General features: G+C 36.6%; 1 protein-coding gene across 1 annotated transcript; it reads right to left on the minus strand.

Moving 5' to 3' along the window:
• Positions 1-19182: 19182 nt before the first annotated feature.
• LOC308250663 (serine protease inhibitor Kazal-type 12-like) lies at positions 19183-22314 on the minus strand (the record flags this gene model as incomplete). The annotated part of the gene is made up of 4 exons (XM_080673338.1): positions 19183-19228; positions 19460-19584; positions 20609-20634; positions 22254-22314. The coding sequence occupies 4 exons, from the start codon at positions 22312-22314 to the stop codon at positions 19183-19185; spliced, it is 258 nt and encodes an 85-aa protein (XP_080529464.1).
• Between the last annotated feature and the right edge of the window lie 395 nt (positions 22315-22709).

The raw sequence follows: 22709 nt of genomic DNA on the forward strand, positions 1-22709 counted from the left end.
GAATGTCTTGTAGGTCCCAGATATTAGGGACTCAAGAGTTATAACCAGGGAGAGCTGTAGTGACATATAATTTACATTTCAAACAGATCACTCTGCTGCTCTAGGAGGAATGTATTAGAAAGATTAAAAGTACAGATACCTGCCTGGCCTGTGTCACTCAGTGGTTAGAGAGTCTGTCCTGACACCAAAGGGCCTCAGGTTCAATTCCAGGATGAGGGTACATACCTGGGGTTACAGGTTCAATCCCCAGCCCCAGTTGGGGTGCATGTGGGAGACAACCAATTGATGTGTTTCTGTCACATAGATATTTATCTCTCTCTCTCTCTCTCTCTCTCTCTCTCTCTCTCTCTCTCTCTCTCTCTCTCCCCCCCTCCCTCCCTCCTTCCCTCACACTTCCTCTAAAAAATATCAATAGAAAAATATCCTCAGTGGAGGATTAACAACAAAAGTAAAGATATCCAAACAATTCAGGGAGATAGCACAATGTCTCTGGAAGAGACAATCCTATCTAATAAAGAAGGAATATGCTAATTGACTGCTATGCCCTCCCAAGATGGCAGCACCCACAGCCACAAGATGGCAGCGCTCAGTTCCATCAGCCCCTGCCTCATCCAGCCTCAGTCCCCCAGTCCTCTCAGCCCCGCCTCATCCAGCCTCAGTCCCCCAGTCCACTTAGCCCCACAGGGGAAGGCAGTTGGGGGTGATTGGGCTGGCAGGGGAGGGCAGTTGGAGGCAATCGGGCTAGCAGGGGAGTGGTTAGGGGGCTATCAGGCTGGCAGGCAGAGTGGTTAGGGGCAATCAGGAAGGCAGGCAGGCAAGTGGTTAGGAGCCAGCAGTCCTGGATTGTGAGAGGGACTGGCAGAATAGTGGCCTTTGTTCAATATCTCTGATGTCATTCTTAGTAACCCATTTTTTTTTACCAGCTCTGATCCCACCATTGTGTTGGGTCTTTTTCCTTTTCTTGAGACCCAGGTTGCTAATCAACATGATTAATATCCTAGTGCAGTGGTCGGCAAACTCATTAGTCAACAGAGCCAAATATCAATAGTACAATGATTGAAATTTCTTTTGAGAGCCAAATTTTTTAAACTTAAACTATATAGGTAGGTACATTGTTATTAACGTAATTAGGGTACTCCTTCAATCGCACTGTACATGCGTGCCAGCTATGGTATTTTGTGGAAAAGCCACACTCAAGGGGCTAAAGAGCCGCATGTGGCTCGTGAGCAGTGGTTTGCTGACCACTGTTCTAGTGAGATCCTTCTAATCATGAGTTTTAGACTCTAACAGTCCTATTATCAATTCAAATAAATACATTAAATTTCTACATTTCAATATCTATATTCATTTCAAAATATATATGCACTCATGTATCCCTGTAAGTATCTAATGGGAGTTTTGGACACCTTTAAGAAAAAAGAACACAGAATTTATTTTGCATATAGTCCCAAGACCTTCTGAAGCAAATCAATGCATCCTTAAAAACATCTTAAATCAATTTAATATCAAGTTTCCAGAGACAACCTTCATTAGAAACACCTGGAATGTAATTTAAAACTGTAGTTTGTTACCAGCAACATACAGCATAAGTATTTCTAAAGTGGGGATTTTTTTTTTTACATGCAATTCTGAGATTTTTTTTTAATATCTATTAGAGCGTACAAATTGCAGTGATAGGTCCTGAAGTATCAGTCACTTTGGCACTTTGGGAACAGATAAATGGTAGACACAAGGTTTGGGGAAGTCTAGAAAATAAACAAACCCAGGAGTCAGAAGCAACTTTGGAACTGACTTTATTTGCAGTGGAACAAACTTGAAAATAATGTAGGATCCATTATATCTGGAGGACTCTTGCTAACCTCAGTTGTACTCCCAGGGAAATTCACTGTTTAAAGAGAATTGAAAGTGAATTTTGAGGTTCCAGGTAATTTAATTGCTGTAAATGCTTAGCATTTTCCATCATGATACAGATTCAGGTTTCCACCACTCAACCTGAAAAAAGATAATGAGAGAAATCAAGGACCAAGTAATTGTGGCACCACCATAGACAGAAAATGTCATTTAAAAATTACATGGGTTTGGCTCAGTGGATAGAGCATTGGCCTGCGGACTGAAAGGTCCCAGGTTCAATTCCGGTCAAGGGCACATATCAGGTTTTGGGGCTCGATCCCCGGGAGTGGCCTGCAGGAGGCAGCCCATCAGTGATTCTCTCGCATCATTGATGTTTCTATCTCTCTCTCCCTCTCTCTTCCTCTTTGAAATCAATAAAAATATATTAAAAAATAAAAATCACATGGGACCCAGCAATCCCTCTCCTGAGTATTTACCCAAAAACCCCCAAATCATGTATTTACAAAGATATATGTGTCCCTATGTGCATTGAAGCATTATTCTTGGTGGCCAAGATATGGAAACAACCAGTGTCCCGTGATAGAGGACTGGATAAAGAAGATGTGGTACATATACACAATCGAATAAATACTGCAACAACATCAACATGGATGGACCTTGAGAATATCATGCTAAGTGAAATAAGTCAGACAGAAAAACCTAAGAACCATGTGATTTCACTCATATGTGAAATATAAAACTGAAACTCCTGAACACAAACAGCAGTTGATGGTAGCCAGAAGGAAGGGGGTGGGAGGGAAGGGGGTCCTAACATATGGTGACAGGAGAAGATTTGACTTTGGGTGGGGGCACACAGTGCAATATACAGATCTTGTAACATAGAAACCCGCATCTGAAACCTGTATGATCATGTTGACCAATGTCACCCCAATAAATTTAATAAATAAAAATCACATGGAAAAAAAGCAAGCCTAGGCTGTGGCTTGCCTGTTTCACATTGAATGCTATGAAAATTTATGAACTTTGTGCCAGTCCTTTCTCGTCCCTGGGCTGGGTACCTTATCTGTAAAATGAGAGAATGGCCCAGGCCTGGTGGCTCAATTGGTTGGAGCATAGTCTGGTACACCAAAAGGTTTTGGGTTAGATTTCTGGTCAGAACACATGCCTAAGTTGTGGGTTTGATCCCCGGTGTTTCCTCACATCGACGTTTCTCTCTCTCTCTCTCTCTCTCTCTCTCTCTCTCTCTCTCTCTCTCTCTCTCCTTTCTCCCCCCCCCCCCCCCCTTCTTCTCTCTAAAATCAATAAACTTATCCTTGGGTGAGGAAAATGAATTAATTAATTAAGAAATAAAGAAAGAATGAGTGCTTAACTTTCCTTTCAACTCTAAGACTATAGGGAACACTGCCTTTAACATTTATTTCTGCAATAATGATTTAACAAGCACTCCATAAACTATGGAACTATAAAAAAAACAAGAGCAGTATGATTTTACCTCATTCCTACCTTCAAAGATGAACATTCATTGATTTTGAAAGCTAAGATATCTAACTCTTTTTTAGCCACATGTTGTAATTTTAAACAGCCTTATAATCACCTTATTTCTTGTCTTATAGATAAACAAAGTGTAATTGTTAAAGGTTGACATGGTTCACCAGATCCAATCTTTAGTATTGTTATTTAAGTTTAAAATCCATTTTCACAGTTTACATTTAGGGACCTGTGAGATTCAAAGTCCCCTTCATTGACTAATAGATTTCATTTATTCGCTGTCTTCTATTGCACAAAAATAAAAACTCCATGGAAGCAGGAAATTCTGTGTATTTTGCTCACCATCTTACCACCAGTGCTTAGAGCAATGCCTACTATACAGTGGATGTTTAATGAATATTTGGAAAATTAATGACTAAATAATAGATTTCCTTCTACTTAAAAAGCTAAATATAACACATGCCTCAGGACAAATACCCGAGGTACTATTGAGAGAAAACTACGAAGACACAGATAAAAATGTTCTTTATTCCCTTTGGTCAGAATAACATTTTCTGATCCAAAGAAACATTAAGCCCTCTTACCTTTTTGCTTCATTAAATAAACAGCGGTTACCATAGGTTTTTCCATCAGAACCACAGACTGGTTTGTAGATAGAGTGACATCTTATCTTTACAGTTGGGTTCTTGCTGCTGCCCTTGCCATTCTGCAGCAATGTAAAAGAGCATTAGGTAAATATAGGGGACTAATTTAATTCTGAAATTGTAAGAAATATTTATTGCTCATTAACTATTGATTAAGCATTATACTAAACCAGTGGTCGGCAAACTCATTAGTCAACAGAGCCAAGTATCAACAGTACAACGAATGAAATTTCTTTAGATAGCCAACTTTTTTAAACTTAAACTTCTTCTAACGCCACTTCTTCAAAATAGACTCTCCTAGGCCATTGTATTTTGTGGAAGAGCCACACTCAAGGGGCCAAAGAGCCACATGTGGCTCTCAAGCCGCAGTTTGCCGACCACGTTACTAAACCAATCGTTTTGTTGGGCCTTTGTATTTTAATGTAATCCATGCAACAATATGAAAGAAGAGTAGAATCTGACCTATTGTATAGTTACAGGCATATTTAAGTGACAAGCCCAAGACCATCGATGGATTAAATATCCAAGCTGGATTCAAGCCCTGCGTTATCTGACTTCAGAGCCCCTGCTTCAGCACATGTCAGTATGCCTCTACTTTAATCCTTTGTAGACAAACCTTCCCCTATCTGAGAAATAACAATTAGGGAAAAGTCTACTGGCAAATACAAAACACATATGGTCATAATTTATTGAACCTTACTTCTTTCTTGTCCCATGAAAGACAATGAGGCAAGAGGTAGGTTTATGCAGTCATTTAAGCAGAACCTGAAACATTTACTCAGAATCAAGTTATAGAATGACAGAAGCCTATGAATATAAAGAAGCTTTGACTAGCAGATGGGAACAGAAACACTAAATGCAATGGTGAGGACCTTCAATCTGAGGCTTAGTCTTCTTAGAGCCAAGGAAGATGAATAAATACTTTGGTGTTTTCTATTGGTTTAGAGCTTGCCATCCTTTTCACATCAATCCATTACTTTTATTTCCACATTCTCTGTTGTGACAATCTAAATACTCAGAACCCTTCTGGTGGTGGTGTTAAGGTCTGGATGGCAGGAATGTCCCTGGGAGATTACCACTTCATGCCAGCCAACTCATAAATACTGAGAGGTACAGGCAGCTTTCATTTGAAAGGGAGTTGAGGAATGGCCAGTTATGAGATAAAAAATGAAGTTTCATTAATAAAATGAGATGAAAGTAGTGTTCTAGAAAACCCTTTTGGATGTATTAAGTGAAGTGTACAGAGTCACTGTTAAATGGAATCAGGAGGCTGGTAGTTGGGAGAGAGACTGGCAAGCACAATAGGACTCAGAAGGCAATACAGGTGTCATGGATATGCACCTGTATGCACGATGGCTCCCAGACATCAGGCATTTGTCTACTTATCTGACAAATAGTTTAAGAGAACCCAGTCTATGCCTATGTTATTCTGAGATTTGGGGATACAGGTTTGGGAAAAAATGGTACTTTCTTTATGAAGTTCATGCTAACTGAATAGAGAGACAATCAATTGCAAAGCAATAAGATACACACCATAATAAATTATATCATTAGTATTAGGAATACATTTGTAGGAAATCAAAGGATTTTGTATAATTTATATATATATAAAAGCCTAATATGCAAAGTGTCCCCTAGGGAGTTTGACCAACCGGGAGTTTGATTGCTCACTATGACATGCATTGACCACCAGGGGGCAGCACAGAATGAAGGAAGGCCCCAGCTGGCAGCCAGCAGCCAGGAAAAGGAGGCCCTGGCTGGCAGCCAGCAGCCAGCAGCCGCTAGGGATCCTACCCATGCACGAATTCAGTGCACTGTGCCTCTAGTATTATAGTAAGTGAGCAAGAGTGGCATGACATGTTTGATAATGTCAATCACGGACATGGGGTTCAATGTTGAAAACTCTTCAATGCCTTGCTCACGCATTTGGATTTTATCTTGTGACACCACTGAAAAACTTTCATCAAGTCAGATTTGTGATTTAGAAATGCCACCTGAGTGGGGTATAGATCATGGATGGGATGGAAATGAGCATGAAATTTAAATCTGGTGGAAATGGGGCTCAATTAATGAGGGCTTGAGCTAGTCTAGTATAGGTAAGAATGTCTGAGTGGAAAAGAGTAGTAGGAAATAAGGGATGGATGTAAGACCATGATACTAATGATCATAGATGTATACAAAAATAACCACCTCCAAATTCCCTTTCTTTTGTTGAATCACTGTCCTTGCAAAGTGTTTGTCATTAGTAAAGTATATTCTGTTAACAATTTTCAAAACTTGGAAAATAGAATTGCTGAGATAAGTTGACTAAAGAAGGAAAAAAAGAAATTAACACATACCTGACTCTCCATATTGCCATTCAACTGGTTGCCTACATTTTTTCTTTCTTCTTGACTGTAAAAAGACCTTGGTTTTCCTCGTTGGCTAGATGATCCTGGCTTCCCTTGCTGGCTAGAAGATCCTGGTTTTCCTGGTTGGCTGGATGATCCTGGTTTTCCTGGTTGGCTGGATGATCCTGGTTTTCCTGGTTGGCTGGATGATCCTGGTTTTCCTGGTTGGCTGGATGATCCTGGTTTTCCTGGTTGGCTGGATGATCCTGGTTTTCCTGGTTGGCTAGATGATCCTGGTTTTCCTGGTTGGCTAAATGACTCTGACTCTCCTTGCTGGCCAGAAGATTCTGACTTTTCTTGTTGGCTAAAAGATCCTGGTTTTCCTTGCTGGCTAGATAATCCTGAAACCCCTTGCTGGCCAGAAGATCCCGGCTTCCTTTGCTGGAGAGATGATCCTGGTTTTTCGTGCTCACTAGACATTTCTGAACTAGCTTTTTGGTTAGATTCTCCTGAATTATCTTGCAGACTCCCAGGTGGATTTAAAATTCCTGGCTTCCCTTGCTGATTAAGACTACCTAGTTTCCCAGGTTGGTTAGAATACCCTGGTTTTCTGGGGAAAATAAAGATGTCTGATTTTCTTTGTGTGTTGCCATCACTTTTCTCATTAAATTCTTTTTGTCCCCCCTGAAAGTTAGCTTCATTATTTCTCTCTAAGATAAGTGCAGGTTCTGGACCCTCCTCTAGTTTAATAACACTTGTTTTCAAAGTCTGTGTTGAAGACACTGGAGATAAAAAAAAGGGGGGGGGGGGCACAAAAATAAAGTTTCTTAACCTCAAGAATTTAAAATCAACATCCTTCATCCCAAAATATAGTATGTATTTAATGCCTCTTTGATTTTTTTTAACCAAACCTCAAGACAGAATCTTCTCCCCATTACTTTTGATAACTTAGAATATTTTGTGTCCTCCATTTCTTTCTTCACTATATTACATGGTGTCCCAAAAGCCTGGGTTCAAGAGAGCTTGCCTCATTTCTAAATCAGAGCTTGAATTATTTGCACTGGGCCTTAATACTACCACAAATTCCTTTTAATGATTTCCTGATTAATTAAAAAGACTGATTAATGCCTTGTGTAAACTTTCTCCATATCACAGAACCCTTTCTCATATTATCTTATGAAAATGTCATCAACTCCCCAGATGTAAAAGCTGTCAAGCATGAGTCCTCCTTTCATATTCTCTTCTCTATCTCTATATTTGTTTTCTGTAGATATATTCTTTCCCACTAACCCCATTCTAAAGGCAGTGGTTTTTCTTACTGAGAATATTTTTTTTTCAATAAGCTTTATGCCCACCATTTCCCATAAAATCTCTAGTATTAATTAATCACTCACACTCGCTCTGGTGGTTATTTGTTTCTTTCTCTTGTGGTCAAACCACTCAAGAAAATGGTAGATATTATGTGACTATTTCTTAAAATCCATGTTTCAGAATTTACTCACTCTGTCTTATCTACTTTACTTGCTTCTCAAATTTATTTTGGAAGCCCACCCAATCTGTATGTATGTGATGATTAGGTAGGTAGATAGATAGATAGATAGATAGATAGATAGATAGATAATACTAGATATATTATATATGTATTAGATTTATTCAGATTCTATTCCAAAATGAGTAGGGTTTAGAACACAATGTATAAGCAAATGCAATGATTTTAGAGCTGTTAAGTGCAATGGTATTCCATTAGGTCTTATGCTTTTCTTGTACTCAATTTGGTACAAGTGTTTATTTTTGGCTTTCTCACCTTTTCTATTTGATGACTCATCTTTATTCCCCCACCTTCCTAATTTGGGGTTTCCACAAAAGTTTTATTAAGGTTCACTTTTTATTTTTCTTAATGAGCTTCCTTGGTATTTTTTTTTTCATTATTTCTCCTCCTGGAGGAGGTGACATACAAGAAGTACAGGTTATATAGCCAGAAAAACTGATAATAAAAGAATTATTTTTAGCAGAGCAATGAGTGTATGCCTGAGTTTTAAGAGCCAAACATTGTTCATTAGCAGGCACTAACTTCAAGTAGAAATCAAATAGAATAAAAATGTAGATGAAATGAAAAAGAAAAAAGATTGGTTGATCTATTTTTTGTTGTAAATTGTTTGGCTTTTTAAAATAATACAAGGCCATATACTAGTAAGCAAATTGCATCAAATCATAAAGATATAAAAAAGGTAAATAGTTTAAAGTAACTTTCCCTTTATCTTCTGTCCTAATACCTCCAATTCCCTACTTAGAACACAATTATACCTACCAGGGTTTTCTGTATTATTACAGATATCTCTGTAATTACAAACATATTTGAATATATTTTTCAACACAATTTGTGGCACTTTGTACACACTACTGTACTGATTTTCTCCCTTGAAATATGCAGTCAGGATACCTCTATACCAATAAAGAGAGAGCACCTTAATTATTGTCCCCAGTGGCTGCATATGATCTCATTTAAGTTTATAATAATTTATTTAACCAGTCTTTTAGCAATGAGTCCTTAGTTTATTTTCTTCTTTAACTATTACAAACCATGATTTAATGACATTTCTAGTAATACATAAATTTTTACATAAAGTTGTAGGATAAAAACCAGTGGTGAAATATTTAAGTAAAAAAAGATAACTAAGGTATTAAAATATGGTTTAACCACCCATTTTTAAGTTAAAATTTTGTAAAATAATTATGTTTAGTTTTTGTTCCATATTTTTCTCCTCTGATTTTACAAACTCTAAATTCATGCTTGGCATTGCTGTATATTGTAATAGGCATTCCTGATTCCTCACTCTTCTTCATCCAAACCATATAACCATTACATATGGTATTACTATAATGTACTTTCTTCCAGCCACCAATTCCTGCTGAATACATACTAAATGTTATCTAGCAAGACACTGAAATACACAAGGAATATGGTAGCTGCCATCATGTTTAGTAAGGAATTTTTATCTGTATGCTTTTGTCCCCTGAGAAACACACACACACACACACACACACACACACACACACACACACACACAAACACACACACACACATTTCCTCCTCCTTTTTCCCATCTTATCACTTAGTTCTATATTCTTATTTCTTAACTCTGTTTCTTTGACAGTTTTCTAAATGGCATCTCTGTACAATTTTTCACACATCCAATTTATTTTCAATATCATTACAGACAGATATCTCTTAACATAATGGTTCTGATCACCCCTGTTATCAACAATCTGAAAACAACTGCAATGCTTAAAATGAGAAGAGAACCATGATTTCTTGTGTTCCAACAATAAGCAACTGAAGGTCATAGGCACTTTACTTTCGTTATTTCCTTTCACTAGCTATTAGAAAAGAATGATCAAGTAAGAGGTCATAATTTGGAGATAAATTGAAATAGGTTTCATTTATCCCAATTTATTTTCTTGAGAAATATATTATCTGTGTCACTTATTATCTTGAGAAATTTTCATTGCTTGCTGGAAATTTACATCTCTGAAAACAGACAACCTAATGGTATCAAGGTAAGGAAGAGAGAGAAGTATATTGAGTGATATGTACCTAAGAAGAATGCAAGTAATGGTGTCTAATGCTAGTGTACACATGATTCCTATAACAGCCTGTTGGAATGTCTAATTATTTTCATTCTGCAAATGAGAAAACTGAGGCTAAAATAGGTTAAGTAAATTACTCCAAAGAATATAAGTAGAAAAGTGAAAAGCCAGGATTTGAACCCTTTTCTATTTGACCATATAGACCTGCATCATCACACAAAATCATATTCTTTATGGAACATAAATTTGAGCATTCACAAATTCACCTATTTCTCTTAGACTAATTTTTCTTTCCAGTCTAATGTTTTACTTTTCCCATTTCCTTGCTTCTGTTTCTCTTCAGCCACATCAAACTATCCACTGTTGTCTCACCCAATCACTATTTTTATAACCCTGATCTATATGTTATCTGAAATTACCTTATTCCATTTCAATGTCTGATAGATACTCCCACTTTTTAAAATTTTCTGACAATGTATTATTAAATTGCTGAACATTTCGAACTCTTTACTTTGAGAGTTGGAAGAAAAGTCATTGTATGCAACTTTCCTTACCTGAAAACATGGCCAAGAACATGAAGGGCAGGAAAACAAAAGCCTTCATGTTACAGCCAGTAGTTTCAGACTCAGTTGGATTGGATGGAGCTAAGGGTAACTCTTCAGTAGAAGCTTTCTGAATAAAGCATGTTGATCACCACCATGTTATATATTTGAAAACTCCTCCACCCTAATTGCTAAACATGGTCATTGTGAGAAAATAAAATTACAGAGTAACTTTGGCAAACTGTAAGGTGTTGCTTCTTGAGTGATTGTCATTTTTAAAATTAGCTTCACACCTCAATTCCCATAAATATCCAAACTTTAATATGCTTCTATGGGACATTTTTCTCACAGAAAAAAAATTAAATAAAAATGGAGAAACCCGTCTGGGAAAGTAAACTCTGTGTTCACTTTTTTTATTGTTAAGAGAGGATTTATCATTAGTCAGTAGTCTTATTGACCCTGTAAGTTTATATGTCTACAATAGACATTCCCAGGACCTTTTTCTACAAGTAAATTAGGTGCCAATTATTTTCCTCAAATTATATTTTAAAAGCAAGTAAAACTACATTGAGTATTGGCAATTAGTAAGGAATAAATACACCCAGTGGGAAATAATGATGGGTAATTTAGTTTTATGAGGTAACAGGAGACAATAGATTTCATGTTTGAGAATAACATTACACTCTGGGCCTTCTTGCCTCAAGATATTGCGCCAAACAGAAGCTCATGTGAAAATCACTTTGGGATACTTAGTCAGTCATAAACTTAATATTATAAAGCCCTAGAATAATGTGTTTAAGAATGGCTGCCCCATATAAGAAAAATGTGAATTAATTGAAGTATGTTCAAAAGAAAATGACCTTGGTAAAGTGAAGTCTGGAGACCAGAGAGCATAAAGTTTGTTGATGGCAGTAAGAAATATAAGCGTGAATAAAGACAGACTTAGGAGTGACGTTGCATTCATCATCTGAAAGGCATTAAATGGTGAAGGGTGATAGAATTTGTAGCTCCGGATGACAGAACTTATTCTAATATAAGTGCAGGATAAATATTTTTGAATTCTAAAGAATTCAAATTTCAGCTTTGGGAAGAAAGGTAAACAAAATGATTCTTCCAATCACTTCCAATTCTAAGGTCCTCAGATTTGGGGGTTCTGAATCATGTTTGGTTTTCACATTAGTTTATTTAGAAGGGCAAATTTGATAATGATAAATTATTTTTTTAACCAAGTCAACAATTTTAAGGCATCAAAAAAGACAAGAGTATACATTTTTATAGTAAAAAGGTAATTTTTTCCCTGTACATAATTATAAAAAGTTTCAAATACAGACAAGTTGAAAGAATTATACGGTGAAAACCCATATACACACCACCGGGATTCTTCAATTAATATTTTGCTATATCTGCTCTACTATATATTGGCCAAACTGGGTAAATATGATGACAGTTAATTTTACATACAGAAACTCATCTTTAGCATTTAATGCAGTACATTCCCAAATATCAACAAATAGACCACAATAGCTGCTTTGCATTTTTCCAGGACAATTATTTCTTAAATACTTAGCACCATCATCTCTCTTAGCCATGCTTTTTTCTTAACTTCAGTATTATCATACTTCAAAATGGCATGTATAAAGAACCAACAGGGCTGAGTGCCTTGTATGTGAGGATATTGCAGTGGGAAGACAGTCTCATGAAGCCTGTGCTCTGAGGTCTCAGAGAAGGCCTTCGTGAGTTAGTTGAAGGTATTGTGTTGAGTAAGGCAGTGCACTCTCTATGTGCTTATTCTCCAAACCATTCCAAAGGACCTTTTTAATCATTGCTTTTAATACTTCAATTATCTTAAATGGAGTATTTAATTTCTCCTTTTATGATGAGAATCCTCCCACCTTTAGACTTGTCTTCCATTATTATCTTCCTTTACATTTGGGGGAAAGGTCAAAATTCTATCTTGGTGTAGGCTCAGAATATGCTTGCCACAGCCACATATTAGATAAAGGGAGAGGCTAAGTATCTTGGAGTGGGATTCTAGGTCAAGGCTATTCTTCCAGAAATCATCATATTTGGGTGGAAACAACAGCAGCAATAAAGTCAAATGAACCCAGTTGTTTGTCTCCCGTTTTTTAAGCTCTGTGATTTTACGCAAGTCTCTCTCTCTCTCAATCTCCGTCTCTCTCTCTCTCTCTCTCTCTCTCTCTCTCTCTCTCTCTCTCTCTCTCCCCCCCCCCCCCCCCCCCCCCGCTCCCCTTACTCTCTGCCTTGTGGTTTGGTGGAAAAAGTTCATATCTGCAGTTTAATCACTTTGGTTTCTGATTGTGAGCTATTTTATAGCATGCTGTGCCCAGTTACCTGATTCAATCTCAACAAGCCATTTGACATGCAGCTAAAGAGTAGGGAACTTTGAACTCCCTATTTGTTTTTCTCCTGCTAAATACTTTCGCTACTATGCTTCCTTTCAATTCTGCCTCAGGCATATGTCAAGTTTTGTTCTTTGAACCTCAGGAGGTGTTGAGCATACATAGTAAAAGAAAGAAGGCATCAGCTACATAGCATTCATTAAGCTATTCAGACATAGACATAAATAGTTTGAACTGAATCCAAGCAGACAAATTGAATGTTTAGTCTGGTCTGTTAAATATAATTCATATTGCATGGAAGACAATTCCTCTTAAATTCAGTGCCAGTTGGTGACCAAGTCTCATCAAATACTTCACAGTCCTACTAAGAAAGAGGCCAAAGGGTAAGCAGTATGGAGTACTGGTGGGTGGAAGATGCTTGAGATAGAATCTTGGGTAGCTTATTTCCTGCTTTAGGCCTAAATTTTTTCATTCAACACACAAAATTTCAATGCAAACTGAAATCTAAGTATACTTAATTTCATCATTGTTTATTGAGACGATGCATGTGTCTGACACACACATTAAAATGTTCCATTAAGGTTAGCTATTGTCATTATACTTGTGTAAGCATTGGAAACTTGACCTCTGCCACCTTCACTTTAGTTGAATACACAGGTGGTGACCAGAGCACAATGCAGTATTAAATAAAGCATAATTATAATACTGGTAGTCATGGACCAATTAGTCCATAATTAGTCCATGGTTATTAGAATTATGCTTTATTTAATATTGCATATGTTAACTTATTCCAGAGACGTTCATTATTTGAAAATCTTGATGTGCAAGTTTGAAAATTCGAAGGAAAAAATCTGCAATATAATGTCTTTCTCATCTCCAAATTAACCTCTTTATCACCACCCCCTTAAATAATTTGCAGTGTCTTTTTTTAACCTTTTCTTCATACTTAAGAGAAAACAAGTTACACAGTTTGGTCCCACGTTGATCATCAGATTTATTGTTTTTAACTATTCGAGTCCAGGTATTCTATAAACTCCTTTCTCAAACTTTACTTCCAGTCACCCTCCATATAATGTTTGTTCATAATCAGTCTTACAGTTATATTTTAGAATAATGTACAAAGATCAACACCAATAAGTCCTCACATCTCTCTTTATAAAGTTATCCCTCTCCTACAAAAGAAGAGTCCATTTCCCCTAACCTTGACCCTGAGCTGATCATGTGACTTTCTTTGACCAATAGAATGCAGTGGATCTGACACCATGCCTTTTTTAGGTCTAAGCCTTAAGAGTCTGGCAGAGTTGGATGAGAGACTATGGAGGGGAGGAGGGAGAAAGAGAGATAAAGAAAAAGAGAGACAAAGAGAGGAGTCTCTTTAGGGACTCCCTTGAAACATCAGAAATGACTGAAGCCATTCTGGATCCCAATAGTGCCACCCAGTCAACACAATATGGAGCAGAGGCAAACCATTTCTGATGAACATGAACATATTGCAGAATTGTGGACAAATAAATGACTTATTTTTAAAGCCATTAAGTTACAGGTGATTTATTATACAGCAATAGATATATTGTTGATAAGACAATAATTACTTTTCCACATGAGTTAACACCCCATGATAACTATAACAGTTACTATTTATTGAGGAATTTTATATGCATTATCTCATTTAATATTTAAAATAATACTTTGGTAACGCTCTAAATATTTGGTGAGTAAGCTCAAGCACAAGGTTGTTAAATAACTATTTTACGCAGTTTATCCTAGTAAAGATATTTTAACATATCTGTCTAAGCAACCCCATTCCTGACTGTCTAGAAACATGGAATGTCCTTCCTAGAAATAGAGACTTGTAAAATAACATTAGTAAATCCCTCAGTTGAAGATCAATTGCTCTTTGGCAATACGGAACTAAAATTCCAGCCCAAGTAAAGGCTGGAAAGAGACTTGGTTCACCACATGGAGATGATTTCTGAGTCTCCTCTGATATAAACTGTGTCATATCTCACATATTAACACTAGGTTAACAGCCTACATTTCTGATGCCAAGGTCAAGTTCTTGCTCAGGAGGGTTATGGGGAACTTTACCAGCTTCTAGCATAGTGATTTATTTTTTAGCATAGTAACTTTTAATTTGAGATAGATGGTTCCACTAGTCAGTAGAATTAAAATTTATGTGTATATAGACATATTTTTTGAAGAGAAAGCTCATGAATCACATTGTATTTTCAAAATATTTATGGCCATTATCAAACCAAACAAACAAGTCAACTCTATAGTCTATTGATTTGAGGTTTCCAAAAAGAAATCAGTTTTTCTTGAATAAAACATACAATTGTTTGGCATATATATAGTAATACTTATACTTTTAATACTTATACTTTTCTTTAAATTGATTAACTATTTGTATTTAGAGCCATTTATTTTAACCAATACAATTTGTTTTATGGGCTACTTTTATTTTTCTAAATCCACTTTAAAACAAATGTGTAGCTCTTAACTTTTTTTCAATAAGTCATATTATATACCTTATAACAGAAATGCCAGTTTATTAGTTTAAGAAACATTGTGTCAACACTTCTATCCCACATTCTCCATGGATTTTCGTTTACTTTTTTTTATTTCAATGCTTCAGACACTGATGAACCCCTACTAATCACAAGGAACTTTGGGATATTTAGGCGATTAAATAGTAGAATATCACAGCTATAAGTACCTTAGAGAAGAACATCTAGACCAGATTTTTTATTTTACTTATGGGAAAGGGAATATTGAGGAAGAAATCACCAAAATGCCAAATGTAACCTCAAAGCTTGGATTTGATTCCTAGTCCAGTGTTCATTCCTCCATGTATTTGTTTGCTAGATAATGGCCACAGAATATAAATAGTCACATTATGAGTATGTGTGACCATTTAAACTCTCTGGCCAGATCAGATACAGACAGCCTATGACATTTTGATGCCATCACATACTTAAGGCTGCTTTCTAGATTCTTTTATTAGAAGACTCAGAGATCTTGATATTGTGAGCCAAGGCTATCTGGGACCTCACAGTTCTCATAACATCTATAAAAGGGAAAACAGATTGTCCAAGGACATAAAGCTTGTTGGTTCTCATATCACCTCTGTCACACGCATACCCTGATTCATTGGTCTTTTCCTAATATTTATGTTCAATTTATATACTCTATTTTAAAAATAACTAATGTTTATTAAACATTTACCCGGGACCAGACACTGTGCCAACTACTTGATATGAATGATATCATTCATCTTTTAAAACAACCAATTGTATAGCTGATATTATCTTAATTTCTCCAATGAGAAAAGAGAGACTGTCACAGAACTATATTGTGACAGAGTCCATATTCTAAATTTTACCTCTTTATTACAATTTAAAAAAAAAAAAAAAACACCAGCCTGTATTAGAACTTAAACAATGCAACAAGTTCCTCACCTTTATCAGATGCTACCCACCATGGTGTAATATAATATTTCAAAATGTGTCAGGGAGTCCTTGGATACTTCATAATTAGTATTGCAGACTTAGTAAGCACAATTCAAATATTTAGGTTTATTTATTTCCTCTGCTTTTCACTGATATCTCAGAACACTTTAACACTAATTGTTAGTAAGTCTATGAATAAATGTTTACACAATTCCTACACTGAAAGACAGTTTGCCTGAGTTTGGATTCTGTCTCTACCTCTTATTAAGTTGGTGACTAGTCACAAAGTGTCTGTGCTTCAGATTCCCCTTATGTAAGATAAATACAATAATAATGCTTATCTCATTGGGTTGTTGTGAAGTTTAAAAAATATAGCCTAGCTGGTTTGGCTCAGTGGATAGAGTGTCAGCCTGCGGACTAAAGGGTCCCAGGTTTGATTCCAGTCAAGGACACATGCCCAGGTTGCGGGCTCAATCCCCAATAGGGGACATACAGGAGGTAGCCGATCCATGATTCTCTCTCAACATTGATGTTTCTAACTCTGTCTCCCTCTCCCTTCCTCTCTGAAATCAATTTTAAAAAATTGAAAAAATATGTAAAGTCCTTAGAACAATGTCTGGCACATCAAAATACTAGAAGACTCGATGAATGTTAGCTATTATTTTTGTTTAGATTGCCAATTTGATCACTAGTATAAGCTGATTGGAACAAGGGATTTTAAAGAATGCTTGCTAAGACAGTTGATAATATCTATTGAAAGAGGTAAGTCTAGGAGATATTTGAAGGAAAAGGATGTAAAAAGGGAAGTGCAAGTGTGTGTGTGTGTGAGAGAGAGAGAGAGAGAGAGAGAGAGAGAGAGAGAGAGAGAGAGAGAGATTTGGAAGCCATGCTTTTATATGGTAGAAGTGATAAAGAGGTAAATACTAACACTTTATAAAGGAATTGTTTTTATTGATGGAGCGGGCTGCTATTTTAGGTTGTGAATTTCCCAAAATCAAGAGTATTCAATGAGATATTCAAGACAGTGTTGCCTTAAAGTAGAGATATAAACCTTACATGCCATCAAGAATCAGGAGCTAATGTGCAAGAGTGAAGCTGATCCTGGGCACTGTGTGAATGACTCAACTAGAGTCAGAAATTAACCGATTGTTGAAATTAAGCAGGTCTTCTCATTTTTCAAGAGTTTCTAGTAATCCAGTATTTTTATGTGAAGTTTTTCAATGTTTAAATATTGGCATCTAACTGGAAATAACTTTGTGAGTTAGAGAACCATCCCTAAGCCACACCCAAAGTATTTATCATTAGTTAGAGCCCTCTGTTGCAGAAGGACCATGTTAAAGCAGGTGATATTAGAGTGCCCTGTATGAGTTCTGATCTTATTTTCCCCCACATACTCAATGTGGGACTTTAGAAACAAACCTCTCAAAGGTCCCATTTTTCACAGTTTCTGGTTGGGGGGAGGGGGAGTTGTTTTGTTTTCTGCTTAAACTGTTACTACCTCCTTTTTTTTTATAATCCTCACCTGTGGATATTTTTTCTATTGATTTTTAGAGAGAGTGGAAGGGAGGGAGGGAGGGGGAGAAACAGTGATGTGAGAGAGACACATTGATCGGTTGCATCCTGCACACACTCCAACCTGGGCTGGGATCCTGACTATACAACCCAAGTACATGCCCTTGACCAGGAATCGGTCCACAGAGTGATGCTCTAAACACTGAGCCAAGCCAGCCAGAGCTACTCCCTTCTTTATGAATTGGCAAAATTTTTCCATGCTATGGATCAGCTAAAATGCCATCCCTTCTCTAAAGTCTTCTCTTAATACACTTCAATTATTTCCTAGAATTCTTAGGATAAAAATCAAATGTTTTAATGTGACACCTCTCTCCCTGATCATGCCAACCTAGATCCACTTCTGGGTGTGTGTTTTTGTTTTGTTTTGTTTTTATATATTTTTATTGATTCCAGAGAGGAAGAGAGAGAGAGAGAGAGAGAGAGAGAGAGAGAGAGAGAGAGAGAGAGAAGAGAGAGAGAAACATCAAAGACAAGGGAGAATCATTGATTGGCTACCTCCTGCATGCCCCCTACTGGTGATGGAACCCAAAACTCTGGCATGTGCCCTGACCCTGAATTGAACCGTGACCTCCTGGTTCATAGGTGGACACTCAACTACTGAGCAACTTTGGCCGGCCTGTTGTTTTTATGTTTGTGGTTCTCTTTGCTTGCTTAAAACATCTTCTCAATCCATTTTTAGATTTTAAGCAACCACATGTCAATAAACCTATACTTCTAAGCTTTTTTATCACTTACCACACATAGAAAATGATAATATTTTATGCAGTACTGTAGTAAACTGATAAAGCAAGAGTCAACTAGACTAAAGACTTCAGCTGTCCTGCAACCTATTCAGCAGCCCTGATAACAGAAGTGACCAAAATTTACTCTTATTTGCTCCTTATTCACCTCTGCATACATGTTGAGATGCTCTAAAACAAGCTCAATGTGCCCAGTAGGGAAAACACTTTCCAAGCATACCATGTACTAAAGAATGCTAATTTGTGTCAGATGATGTATATTTTCTGGGATGGAACTTTATTATCCTTGACATCATCTTTGTCATTGTGAAGAACTGAGACTCAGAGCACTGAATGAAGAATTCTGGATGCACTAAGTGTGGTGATATACTATGCCCTATCTTTATTTCAAATTGTATCTTTTCTCTGAGCAGATTAACTAACTAAATCAAAGGTGGCTTCATTATTACCTGAAAAAAACATCAATGAAGTTCTGCCAAGATAACTTTATTAAAATGGCTTTTTTATGATTAATTATTGATGGGAATTACATTGCGGTGGAGACTGCGTATCAGGAAATAAATTTTCTGAAGCAAAAGGCAAATTGAAGGCACTTCCAGCATTGCAGCATCAGAGGATTCAACAATTCCCTTCATGCTTGAAACCAAGTTTTCCATTTCTTTCCCTGAAAGAAAGAAGATGGTGCTCAGAATGAGATACAGTGGAAATGTATTTCAGACTGAATGAACTGAATGGGGAACTAGCTTTGTTTGGGGATAATAATATTGCCTTATTTTAAATAAGAATTATATGCAAAATATTTATCATAGTAGATGCTTAATAAATAACTTCCCCAACTCATACCCATTGACCCAAACTAACGGTGCTATTCCAATATTTGCTTTCATGTGCTTACATAGCTGCTTTGCAGAATTCACAGCGATTGTTGTAAGTTTGCCCATCAGTACCACACACTGGTTTTTGGATCTTGGGACAAGGTTTTTCATCTGTAGCTGTTTTCTCATAGCTGCTGCAGAAAGCCTGTGATTTAAATGAAGTTCTTTATTTTATTTCATGATCAATGGTATTGATATCATTAGCTCTTTCAAGGAATAAAAAAATATGCTAACCTTTTTCATTTTTATGAGGAAAGTCCACAATGCTTTCATAGAAGCATTATTTACAATAACTAATGTCTGGAAATAGGCCAAGTGTCCATCAGTAGGTGAATGGATTAAAAAACTGTGGTACATTTACACAATGGACCACATTATACTAGAGGCCCGATGCACAAAATTCCATTGTGTAAAAAAGAGGGATCTCTTACCCTTTGAGACAACATGGAGGAACCTGGAGAGTATTATGCTAAGCAAAATAAGCCAGTCAGAGAAAGACAAGTATCACATGATCTCACTCATATGTGGACTCTAATCAACAAAATAAATTGATGAACAAAAAAGTTCCGTCATTTATAAAGCTATGTCAGGAAGCTTCCTAAATGTATATTTCTAGGACTCAACACCCTAGAGATCCCAGTCCAATTGATAGCTCTAACATGTATATATAAGGAGTAGAAATATGCATTTTATGAAGCATTTGACTTATGAACAAGGTGTTCAGATCTAGAGTAACTATATATGCTGAGTTGCCTAGGGTACTCTCAGTTTATGATTATTTTCTTGTTATAATTCATATAATTACTACTTTCACTCTCAAAATTATCCTGATTTGGAAAGTAAATAACATTCACACCATACTTGCATAAGCACTATTCTATTTTCAAAGTTTTGACTACATATGAACTCCTTATTATGGAATGTGATATCTGACTAAGAAAATTGGAGGTCGTTTTCAAGTCCTTTTCCACTGGTTAAAAAATGCATCTGCACTAATAATGACACTTTATCCAGATCGATGTGTCATATTATCATTCCACCTTCTCACAAGACCAACCAAATAAATGCAGAAATCTTAATGAAATAGCCACAGTACTTCCCAGCGCATTGCCGTTGTTGAAAGACAACCTCTTGTAATAGAGAAATGGTCATAACCGAAAGGCACTTACCTGAGAGCCTCCTTGGCTCACAGCCTCTGCAATGAGAAAACAGACATTGATTAATCACAACACCTTGTAAGAATTCCAGAGTTTTACAGTGAAAAGTTGTCCTTAGAGATCTTCCATTACACTTGTCTTGCTTTGTGGATGAAGAACTGAGTCCCAGAGAAGAGAAGAAAACTCATCCAGGACACTCACCTTGTTAACTACACAACTGAGCTAGAGAACACATTACAAATGGCCAATACAAAGCTCTGTCTACTTCATTTGCTATTTATGATCTATGTGACATTTATCCAATATGTTGTTTACTTCTTTATAATGTTACCTTAAAACTAGACTATACCTGAAGAAAAGAAGGCAAACTCTGGATCTCTTCTTTGTCAAAGAGGCCTATATTTAACCAGAAAGAGGCTGACATTCCAAAATCTAGAACCATTCAATTAAAGGATAATAAAGGCAACTGGCAAACCAGGTGCTAATCTATAATAATAAAAGTGTAATATGCTAATTAGACTGGATGTCCTTCTGGATGAAGCCTGAGCTGTGAGGGAAGCCCGGGTCCTGGGTGCCAGAGGGAAGCTGGTGCTGGCAGCTGGGGGAAGGAAGGCCTACTCTTGCACAAATTTTGTGCATCGGGCCTCTAGTATAATAATATAATACAAAATAATTTTTAGAGCATTTGAAAAAAATCGTGTGATTTATCACCATTTCCACTAACACTAACAATATTTGCCATCTACTTGCAAGAGTTCTACTTTTTAAGCACTGTTCAATTTCATTTACATTAAGTCTAATATTTCTGCTTTAAAGATAAGGAAACTGAGCTCTTGGGCAACTTGTCTAAGGACATATGCCTTGTAAATGGGAGAGCCAGGAAACCCTGGTCGCATAGACCCTAAAGCCAATGTACTTAAGTATAACCTCTTATTGAAAGAAGTCTTGGCACATATAAGGTTCACATTCTATTTTCATGTAATGAACAGAAGCCAGAGGGAGTGCGTTGCTCAATATTAAAGAGAAAGATAGTAGCAGAATGAAAATTAGAAGCCAAATCTTAAAATTTTAGTCCTGAGTTTTTTTTCTACTCTATTTATTATTATTATTACTATTATTATTATTATTATTATTATCTATCTCATCATCTGTCTATCATCTCTTTACTCTCCTTATTTAGAGGGTAAGCAAGAATGACTCAGCTTTCAGCAAAATGAAAACATCTCAGAAAAATTCTGGCATTGAAGCTTTTTAGACAAGAATTTCTTGAAGGTGACTTTAAATGAAAATTTCTAATTTAAATATAATTCTTTTCCTTGAAAAAATGAAGCTTATTTGTAACCTTATGCTGCTAATTGTGATCTGATGAGGGGAACACAATTGGCCTAGAAGTTCTAGATTAGCCACTTGGGGCCCATGTGACCTAGAACAGGCCATCTCATCTGTGAGATATGATATAATTAACATAGCTAATTTGTAAGTAAAATTCCTTCTAAAAGTGTGATAGGTAGTCACCATCACTAACCTTTTTTATCACCATTATAATCCTTATCCTCATTGTCATCATCATCATTATCATAAACAACATCACATCATGACTGCTGACATTGACCAGTCTGGTCCAGAATTTCATTTCAAATATATACATGGTACTCACCAGCAAAGAGGAACAAATAGACCATGCTAACCAAAAGAAGAAGGCTGCCTGATGGCTTCATGTCGACAAGGTCTGTGAAGTCTGTAGGGAATATGTTAATAGGGTTCATCACTGTGGATGTTATACAGGCTATATTTATAAGTGGATCCATATGCATGCATCTAAATACCTATATATGGAGGCCAGCCAGATTCTCCACCCTGATTTTATAATCTATTTCCTCAGCGATTAAAGACACCAGAAACCAAAGAAGCTTATTTCACATCTTTTCAAAACAGTCAGGAACAATGGCCAATTATGATGTTTAGGTAGAATGAAATGAATTACACGTAACATACCCAGAATTTGCTCTCATCAGCATACGGTGATAATTGCAATCAAGTCATTTTCTTTCAGTTAGTATATTTTGGATCTTCCCCCAGCAAAGCCTTGAGGGCAGACAGCTTTCATCTGGCA

This window comes from Plecotus auritus (assembly GCF_963455305.1).
Source record: "Plecotus auritus genome assembly, chromosome: 6".
Classification (NCBI taxonomy): domain Eukaryota; kingdom Metazoa; phylum Chordata; class Mammalia; order Chiroptera; family Vespertilionidae; genus Plecotus; species Plecotus auritus.